General features: G+C 34.7%; 1 protein-coding gene across 1 annotated transcript in view; it reads left to right on the top strand.

The window, feature by feature from the left end:
- ATRNL1 (attractin like 1) overlaps positions 1-10733 on the top strand; it is a gene marked incomplete at both ends in the record, with an annotated part of 304322 nt that overhangs the window by 277210 nt on the left and 16379 nt on the right. The window contains one exon of the mRNA XM_009635895.1: positions 7119-7180. Within this exon, the coding sequence (XP_009634190.1) occupies positions 7119-7180 (62 nt within the window). The remainder of the gene's footprint in view (positions 1-7118; positions 7181-10733) is intronic.

The following is a 10733-nucleotide window of genomic DNA, read 5'->3' as shown; positions in this document are numbered from 1 at the left end:
ACTGGTGGTGCTCAGCCTGAAGAAGAGGAGGGTGAGGGGAGACCTTATCGCGCTCTACAATTGCCTGAAAGGAGGTTGTAGCCAGGTGGGGGTCGGATTCTTCTCCCAGGCAATGGGTGATAGGATGAGAGGAAATGGCCTCAAGTTGCACCAGGGGAGGTTTAGATTGGATACTAGGAAGTATTTCTTCACCGAAAGGGTTATCAAGCATTGGAATGGGCTGCCCAGCAAAGTGTTTGAGTCATCATCCCTAGAGGTATTACAAGACTTGTACACGTGGTGCTTAGGGACATGGTTTATTGGTGGACTTGGAAGTAGACTTGGTCATCTTAAATCTTTTCCAACATAAATGATTCTGTGGCACTGTAGGTTTTTTCCCACCCAATTACGATATAGTACATAATAATATATTTAAAATAATGTCTTTAAAATCTTTAATATATGTGGGTCTCTGCAGTCATGTTTCTGCACAGTATGTATCTAAACTTCACTTCATACAACAAATAATAAATGTGAAAATTTATTATGTATCTAAATTTTCCAACATCCTGTTTCCAAATTATCTCAGTATCTTTCCCATTTTCCTGATAAAAATGTTATACACAAAAATGTGCCCATCTACACAACATTTTCCTCATCTGTCTTTTACGTTTGTTGTTTAAAGTTGCCTCAGTCAAACAGTGTTCCTCAAGAAAGTGCAAAAGAGGTTAGACAACAAAATGAGTTAGTCTCCGTGACCAGTCAGTATCCATGTCTTTTGCTTCAGAACATACGTTGTACCAGTGTGGGAGTGTGTAATAGTTTTATCCAAGAAGAAATTCAATTACAGTTTTGATGATACTGAAGGAAGTAATAATTCTGTAGGGTTTAAGTATGCATAATCAACACAGGCCAGGCAGCTTAGTTTGGGTTATGTCTGACCTTATTGTGTTATGTTTCCAGGTCTATAATTAGACCATCTACAAGAGTTTTACCATGTATTTATTTTAGTTTCTCCTATTTGTACATTCTTAATTTATTAACAGTGGAAGTTGAAAGAACTGTATTAACGGAAGTATTTGTTCATTGTCTGAGAGCCTGAGCAGATAGTTTACATTAGTGGATAATGTCATGAAATGGAGCATAGATTAAAATGGCTTTTTTTGTGTACATTATTTGAATATATGAACCATTTAATGGATTAAGTTCATGTTTACTGCAAATGTGGAATTTTGATTTAGTGCATTCCTGTTGTGCCTGGTTTTTTCCTGTCTTTTTCCTTTTGCTAAATTGGTTTTGTGATAACTGCAGACAGCTTCTCGACACCTATATGTTTCAAACTAAAACACAAAATTCTGAGGCCAGACTTAGTATTTCCATATGAAAGATGTTCCTAAGTTAGACTTTCAAGATTATCTCATTTTTGTGGTGGAACAGATCTTGACCTATTGTTCTGTAGGACTGTATTAATGCTGCATGTGATAAGTCAAAGTGAACACAAAAAGAAGTATCTAGAGCAGCGGAAAAAAAAATCTGTTCCTGCAGACATCAACTTCTGAACGTTGGAAACATCCCTGTGTTCAAAAGTTGTTCCTGTTTCAACAGACCTATTCCATCCATCATTATTCAGTGTAAATTGTATTTCCTACATCATGCATGTAACAAAAACATAAAAAATGAACTAATACCATACACTGAAATGTTGGTTGCAATGCATCCTTGCACGCAGTGCTCTCTGGCGTATTCTGCTGGATATTTGGCTTTTGAATCCTCAGTTGCTGTAAAGGATTTGTCAGACATCAGAATGCTTTGTCGTCCAATTAGGTCATGTGATGTAACAATCTTAAGTGCTTTCTTAGGGGTTTATGTTTGTTTATTTTTTTAAAAAACATTTTTCAAAGGCCTGAACATGGTAGAGAAAAAAGATATGACACATCAGTAATCATTGTTGGTGCAATCACCACAGCTCAGTTATCACCTATCAGCTTTTACTTCGTGTACCTTTCTATCTTTTAAGACTGTGAGCTGGAACATATATATAACACATTTTGCTCTGGAATCCTTTCATTCTCTCTGAGTTTTTCTGACTGTGGATTTCAGAATGTATCTACATTTATTCTATATATTGGTATTGGATTACTTAGACCTAATAGAATACAAATGTAGTGTGCTGTAAGATTGTACTGAAAAATATTTTTTAGTATTTTAGTTCATCCAGATAAAAATGCAGCCAGAAATATTGATAGAGAAAGCACCTCTGATAACACTCTTCCTAAAGTTAAAATGGTGAGATGCTTTGTAGATAGAAGTTTGTATCATTTAAGGCAGCTGGATATCTGGAAAAGTTAGACAAACTTTCAGACACACAAGTCCTTCTTCATGTCTGATACAGAAGCATCAGACTTCAAAGGTAAATCCAAGTTGAAAGCAATTGCTCAGAGTTTAATTATAGAGCATTTTTCATAAAACAGTCACTGCAGTTCTTACCTCTAGGTCTTGATCCTCACAACTCCTTCACAAGATGAACCTTAAGACTAAGGTACAAAAAACTTTGGCTTTAGTAGAAGTACCAGTTTTATGGCATGTTATAGTTCCCTTGCACATGCTTCTCTCTTCATGTTTCACAGGTTATAAACTATCCATCTCTCTCTTTCATTACAACTTGCCTACCGTATCAACTCTTCTTCCTCCTTCACATATCCCCTCTACTCCACACAAGAAAGATATTATATGATCTAATATACTAAAATGAGGAATCTTCCCAACTTCTATTTTGGTTTGAAGTCCTCTATTCTGGGCATTAAAAGGGGTTTGCATGCTCCAGAACTTGACTCATTTTTATCCTGTGGAAAAAAATATTGATGCATACAACTCTTCCTTGTTATCATAAATCCTTGTAGCTGGAGTTTCACCACCATTAGAATGTTTCAAACTACCTCACAAAACCTCATCTTTTGTCACATTGCTCAAGGTGGAGATCCTCTAATCATAGGACAGTTTTCATTCTTGATGGAGCTTGTCTCAATTTTTTTTTTTTTTTAACACACAAAAAGCTCAAACACCTTCTAGGTCTTTCTGTGAACCAGGTGTTAAGATTAGACCTTGCCCTAATGGAGCACAAAGCTAGGAATTCCTATGCCCTGTAATGTTTTCATTTCAGCAAATTCATTATGGCTTGATAAGCTAATAATAATCTGCTGGTAGTTTTTTAGCAGCAAATAACAAGACTTTAGGTCACCTACAAATCAAATGGCATTGGTTGCATTCAAGGGATATTCCAATACTGTAACCAATTTTTAAGGAAAATAAAATTGAGTAATGTTAGGAAATCAGACTAAAGATTTTGTTGCATATCTTGAAGCCCTCAGAATTGTTTGGGGTGCAGTTTTGGATGTCCTTATTGTGAAAATTATAAATTCTGATTCACCTTACATTTTCTAATTAATTTATTTTTCTTTGCTGTCAATAGCAGAGTATTTAAAAAAATAAACATCCATTTTGTATTTTTTTTTAAAAACCTGTCATTATTCATGTTGCAAAGCATTTTCTGTAATGGTATTGGACCATAAACCTGCTGAAAGCTTATAACGCTAGCCAAACAGGGAAAAGAACTCCAATTGTTTTAGCTGATGAGAAGTTTTCTAGTGGTTTCTGTGAAGATGAGAAAACTGTTCAATAACATTTATGACAGATAGCTGTCTATAAAATTGCCTTTGAAGAGAAGTATAGATCATGGACAGTTACTGAAATGTGTCTGCATCTATGGCCATATCTGTAGCTGCCGAATTGATGTCAGTCCTAACTTCTCTTGTAGAAATCTAATGCTGGTGAATGAAAGAATTAGCATCTGCTCCTGAAATCATATTTCAAGTAATGTTCTATAGTACTATAAGTAATCCTACTTCCATTTTTCTGTGTTAAGCTGTGCAAAGCAGGGGTGTTATTGTTCCTCTTTCTTCAAGGGAAATAGTTTTATGCTGGCAATTCTGTGTTCACACATAGAGGTTTTCCTTTGCCATAGAAAATTATTTTCCACATGACGCTTGGTGATTCTATTCCATAGAAAATTATAGAGATGATATTTATCTTGATCTTCATTTGTAAGAGGATAGAGATAATATTTGTGGGATCCATACGTCTATTAGACATTTTGCTGAAACTGAGGACTACTTAGGCATGATATGAATTAACAAAAGAGATATTAATCTCCAGCATTTTTAAGTCCAAAGTGAAAACCTGGGGTTGAAAGAATCTTCCCTGTCTTGTCCTTTGTCTATGTAGGCACAAGAAAAAAGACAATAACATTCATATCTAGATGAAATACCCATGTAAATAAATCTTTTTAATTGTACTGTGGTTCTTTGTGTCAGGCTGAGATTCATGACATTTACTTGGTCCTTTGTGATCTACTTATAATTAAAATATGTATTCTTTTTGTAAATATTCTGTGTTGAAATTAGTCTAAGATGCATAGTACTGTTTCTTCAGAAAATACTGTACTTCATCTTTTAAACATGAACTCTCATGTAATCATTAGAAGAGAATGTTTGATTAAAATCTGAAATTACTTCTGGGATGGAACCTTATATTTTACTGTGGTTTTGCTCTAAAGTATGAGTACTTTCAAGAATATCCCATACAATGAAACAAGTTTTACAGACAGAATTTCTTCCCTAGGTCTGGAAACATGAACTGCAGCAAAAGAACATTACAATTGTCTTAAGTAGATTATTTGATTAATAGAAGGTGGAAAAAGGAAAATAATTCCTTTTGTGTTTGTTTTTCTGCAAAAGCAATCTATCCCATCTTGAACTTAGGGATATGCAGATGATATTTAATCATTAATAGGCATATAAAATCATTAAATCTTTGTAAATCTGCCTACTTCATATTTGCTGTGTGTTGAAAAGAAAAATAAAGGTCCTACAGTTTCTTAGAAAAAATGATACAATATTTTCCTGATATGATTGTCATCAGATTGCAGGTTTTGATTGCAGGACTTTCCCTTGACTGTAGTTGTTTCTAAACTAACAGTCTCTTTTAATGAATGCTGACACCTTGAATTAAAATAATTGAAGTAATGCAATATATAAATGATCCTTCAACAAATAGCTTTTTAACAGGTCACAAAAGGTGAACTCTGTTAAAATTGGCATGTTTTTTTCTCTTTGTTTTAGTTCATTTTCTGAAGTATGGTACTTGTAAAAATCATTCTGGAAATGTCAACAGTTAATTTGAATACTAAATATAATTTGAAGGGAATCCAGCCTGCATTTAAATTAAAAATTGAATATAGAAAGCTTTGTTTTTCATACAAGGAATTTTTAAACAATTGTTTATACTTGGGCTGCACTTTATCTTCAGATCACATCTCAGATTTTATCTTTTCTATGTAAAATAAAGGTTACATTGGCATTAACAGATACTTTGACAATTTTGTCCACTCTGTAATTTCTCTTCAACTTTTTCATAATTTTACTCCCTCATCTCTCTTCATTTTGATACAGTATTCATCATCACAGCAGTCTAACTTAAAGTTTCTGAGAATTTAAAATTTCTGCTTATATTGGACAAATGTGAAAACTTTTGTAGATTAAACTTGAGTAGTGAGTCAGAGAGTTCTTTCTCTCTCCTGCTTTGTTCCCACATGTTCTTTAGCTTCTTGTCTTTCCACAGGCTTCCAGGCCAGAATGTAAGTTTTGCCCTGATCCAAACACAGCAATCTACTTAAGCTAGGCACATTTAGATTTCCTCTCTAGAGAGGAGATAGAAGATAGCCCTCAAGGAGTTTAGTACACTAGATTATATTCTGATTCATTTATCGAATATCTTCCCTGATAATTTGGGCTGAGAATTTTGAAATACCTGCTTTCTGTACTGAATTCCAGTGCTCCTAGAATAGTGTGCATTGCTTGCAGTTGTGCATTATGAGTGAGGAGAAAGGAGAAAAGACGTTTCAGAGATGTGTTTGTGTTTGCATGATGGTGCCACCTGTACTTATTCCTGGAATGACACAGTTTACATGCGTTTCTTCCTTAGACTATCAAGTAATCTGGCCTATGGTTAGCTGTGTTTAGCTGGCCCAAGGCACAGTAACACCATTGTAATACTAAAGTTTACATTATAGCTTTGCCCTAAAAGAATAAAAAAAAAAAAATTGAGTATCATGGGTTATCATTTCAAAAGTTCACAAGTCAGCTGTGAAAGGGAATCAGAGTAATTTGGTGTAATTACTAGTCAAGATCAGATCTTAAATGCACGAAGATCTCTAAAAACAACAATTATGTGAACAGGCTGGGAATATACTTAGATAAACACTTTGTGCAATTCAAAGTAGAAGATTTTGTATATCTTCACTTTGATAATTACACACTATGAAAAACTGAACAAGACAGGGACTCAAGGATATTTGTAGATATAACTTAAATATTAAGTACAGTTCTTAACATGAGGAAAAAGTAATTATAATAATAATTATAGGCTCTATTGCATGCAAGTGTGAATGTGCGTCTGTGTGTATATGCTGTCTTAGAGATAATTATTAAATCTTTGTGAAAAATTACAGTAAGGAGTTGAACTAATGCATGTTCTGGTGAGGCTATAAATATGTAGCCTAAAAGAATATTTGTAACTTTGTCTTTAAAGTAATTTGCTTTGAAATAGTTTGTTTTATTATTCACCAGATTTATCTGTTTTTCAAATAGGCATATGCATTAATTTGAATATTATGCAATTAAAGTATTTTAAATGTAATTTTAAACACAAGATGGTTTTTGTCATTTCTAAAACATTGCTTCATTGTTGTTATTAAAATGGAAAATGGTGATAATTAAAACAGTTGACTATAAAGATGACAATTTATATCAATATGATTTCTTAATATTTTGCATGTTGTTTTCATTGTTTATCTCAGGCAAGTTTTAGGTGGAAATTTCTATTAACTTCAACAGAAAGACCATATTCCATTGTTTGTATTTTAACACAGGCAAAGACATGGGATTTAGTTGCTCATCTCACTTTATGGTAAATGCAGGTGTGTGCACACACACTTAAAGCTAATCATCCGTGGAGCCATAAAGCCCTAGCCTAAGAGCTGTTGACTCTGAAAATGTTGTAATTTACTTCTATTTTATTTGCAGATTGCCTTCTCACAGCACAATACTATCATGGATCTGGTGCAGTTCTTTGTCACCTTCTTCAGGTAAATTGCTTTTTCTGTCTTCTGACTGAAATCATGCTGCTGCTTTTCCATCAAACCAGCTTCTTAATCTTAAGAAATGCCCATAAGGAAGCCTTTAAACTGTGTTCTCTAATTTGCACCAGTGGAGGATCCAGGCCATTGCTCTGTAACTACAGGCAGCTGCTGGCATCCTTCATATATTTCATATTTGTTGGTATAGTCTTCACACTTACTTCATAAAGATTCGCTAGATATGTACTGTATATTGCAGTGATTAAGAGAAGCCAGCTATACTGACTTAAACTAGTAATTTATGTGTGTGAAGTTTTTGTAAACTCTTTGAAAGAATTATTAAAAATGATGGCTCTGTTCAGTAGCTTGTTATTTTTAATAAAGCACCTCAAATCATTACTATTGCTTTTATGTGTTAGAGATTAATTGTAGAGATTAATAGGTGCCGCATGAGATTTGGTTGTGGTAGCAATGCAGGAATTGGCTTCAACTGCAAATGGACAACTATTCTAGGATCTGAACAAAACTCCACTGAAAGACTTCTTAAAAGTTCAGCTGTCTTATAAAATGTCACAAACTTGAATATACACGGATTAGTTACAGTGCTTTGAAAACTTGCTGTGAAGATATTCCTCAATAACCATGAAGTGTATGCAAAATGTGAACAGTGACAGACAAGTATGTTCATCAGACTTTCTGTATTTCTAGAACTGCCATGCATTTATTTCACAAGTTCACAGTACATCTTTTCTGCTTGCTTTAATCACTGTGCTCTGAGGAATGGTACCTGAAGAATCAGACACTTAAATGCTGTGAACAGACCAATTTCTGCTAATTGCTGTCACCAAAAATGAGGCAGAAATAAGCAGACCCTGAAGTCTTCTGTATGCAATGCATTGGCTAATGGAGTGATTTAGTAGCTGATGCAAAGCATCCCATTTCTTCTCATTCACCACAGAGCAATAAAATGCTGGTTGCCTAAAGGTCAGTCTAGTAGTGTTTTGGGTTTTTGGTGTTTGGTTGTTTTTTCCAGCAAGATCTAAAAAATGATGATGCTCATGTAAACCTTAAGACCACAAACTCTTACAGAAGAAAGCAAAGTCTGTCTAAGCATGGTAGAACAGAGGGACCCTGTGACAAATAGCAGAGGGAGACTAAAAGCAATTTGTTTCTGCACTGTGCCCTGATGAAGGCTTAGAAAAGGTGAACTATAGGCTCTTTGATGGTGAAGCCACCTCTATAGATATATTGCATTAGCTGTCCTGGTGCGATGGTCTGTCTGATATGGTTTGTTCTGGGTAAATGCAAACTCACCATGATCCTGATGAAAGAAGAGATCTCTCTGCCTGAGCAGTAAGCTAATTGGAAGCCAAGGCCAATGTAAGCCCCCTTTCAGAAAGAAAGGTAGTAGGATAGCTAGCAGCTATCCTACCACTGCCTTTGACTCAGCCCCATCTAATTGTATAACCAAGTCTTTCAGCTGGTACTGAGTTCAACAGGGGCTTGCAGCTATCTGCAGCATAACTTTAATAATCAACCTTAGGAACCTAGTTGCAGAAATACGTAAAGGAATCAGGAAATGCTGTGAGTAGTGCATTGTAGTAATCCAAGCAAGGTACAAAAATTAATGACAGGGCACTCTCCGAAGGCACATACAAACCAGGCTAAGGTTTGATGGTTATGGTGAGAAATAGAGCATTTGTCAAAATACATTTTAGAATCTTGATGTAAGGTTGTAGGGTACTCTTCTACAGCTGAATCAGTATTAAGGTGTCTGTAGATATAGGTAGGATGTCCAGGACCTGGAGTTCTCATATTGTGTTTCTAAGAGAAAAGAAACAAAAGGAATAGCACACAGTAGCCTTTATTGGCATTTTTTTTTCAACAGTTTGTAGCCTAACAAAATTATTTTAATAAGGCTTGGTTTGTTTGTTTGTTTCTTGTTTTGGGGTTTGGGGGGGCTGGGGGTGGGTTTGGTGGGGTTTGTGTTTGGTTTTTTTTTTTACTGGATGGTAATGCAGTATATTAAAACAGTGGCAAATTATGTTGGTAACGGTAATAACCCAGGTCATATTTGCTAGGATTATTGACAGAGAAAATAATTGTGTTTAAAGACAATTTGAATGTGCTTGATAACAAAACATGTTTCAACCTGCTTTGATAAACTTGCATTTGCATTTCTCCTATTTACTACTATATTTTTCTTATTTCTGAGCACGTGGCGTAGCCCCCCGTTCACTCTGGCTGCCTAGCCAAACCAGCAGATAGGTTTATTTGACAATAACAGGGCTCTTTAGCAATCATTCAAAAGGATGGTTTAAAACTGTTCCTTTATAGGTCATGTGTTTCACAGTAAGAGGTGAAATGCCCATTTTACTTCTTGAATCGGAAACATCAAAATAAGAAGCTTTTTTAGAATTTTCCTGATGTATCAAGATCAAGTATTTTAAAAATATTGTTCTGGGAGGAATTGTTTGAAACTATACATAATAAAGCACAAAAGCTATGACTAGATCTGCAATTAATGATTGATCTACCAAGATATTGTATGTTGTAGAACAGAAAAGTTATAGAAATAAAAGTTATTTTGAAAAAATAAGCAGAATATTACGGAAACCATAGTGTTCCAGACCATGATATTCGTAGTGAAAAAAACCCCAACTATTTAATTTCATTCTTTTTATACTGGAAGGCTTCATTGTATCTACTGGTTCAGTGACCTTTTCACTAAGAGCAGAAATGCAATCAGGTATGTAAGAGTAGTAACAGATTCCTAACAGTCTTATAGAAACTGTGGCATCCGTGTTGCTTTAGTCCATGCCTTGAAGACTTTTAGCCATCACACAAACTGAGAAGTGTGTGACTTTTTTTCCACCTGCTTTGAAGCAGTACAGATCTCATTAGAAAATTTCACAGGCAGCAGATGTGAATGATCTTTCTTCTTATACTGAAGAAATGCAGTTCCCATAGTTAAAGAAAGTCTATTCCTGTATTACCCTGACCAGTAAAACCCTCAATAAGCTAAAGCCTGGCTTTTTTTGTTCCTAAACTATAAGTTATGAAGAAGTTTTCAGTGTTTTCAAGTCTTACATGAATATATTGTTTTAGCTGAGTAGGTCGCCAGGACACTTTAGGCATTTAATAATCTTATATAAAGTATCTTTAGTTTCTGAAAGCATTATTTACTTTTTCTTTAGATAATATTTTGTCACGCATAAAAATTGACAATATTCAATATTTCTTAGTTTTTATGATTTGAGTAAATCCAGAATTGAGAGCCAAGAGACGCTTCATTTCTAAACCTGCTTTTAAATAAAGTGATAGTTTAGAATTTATAACAGTACTCATGCATTTCTCAGAAAATTATTTGTATCAAGAATCTGAAGCAGGAGTTCTGGTAAGAAACGCAGTTTTGTCTCATAATCGACAACCAGGCAAACATGAAATCGGTACAGGTGACAAAGGTTAGCGATTAGTGTTTTTGTGATAGGTAATGATATGCAACTGTTGCTGTCTTAAGTATTTTTAAAGCCTGTTTCAGATACATAGTACCAACCACTAA

Source organism: Egretta garzetta, unplaced genomic scaffold (assembly GCF_000687185.1).
Source record: "Egretta garzetta isolate BGI_Z169 unplaced genomic scaffold, ASM68718v1 scaffold273, whole genome shotgun sequence".
Taxonomy (NCBI): domain Eukaryota; kingdom Metazoa; phylum Chordata; class Aves; order Pelecaniformes; family Ardeidae; genus Egretta; species Egretta garzetta.
Note: the sequence above shows the minus strand (reverse complement) of the source record. Positions and strands in the feature narration are given on the sequence as shown.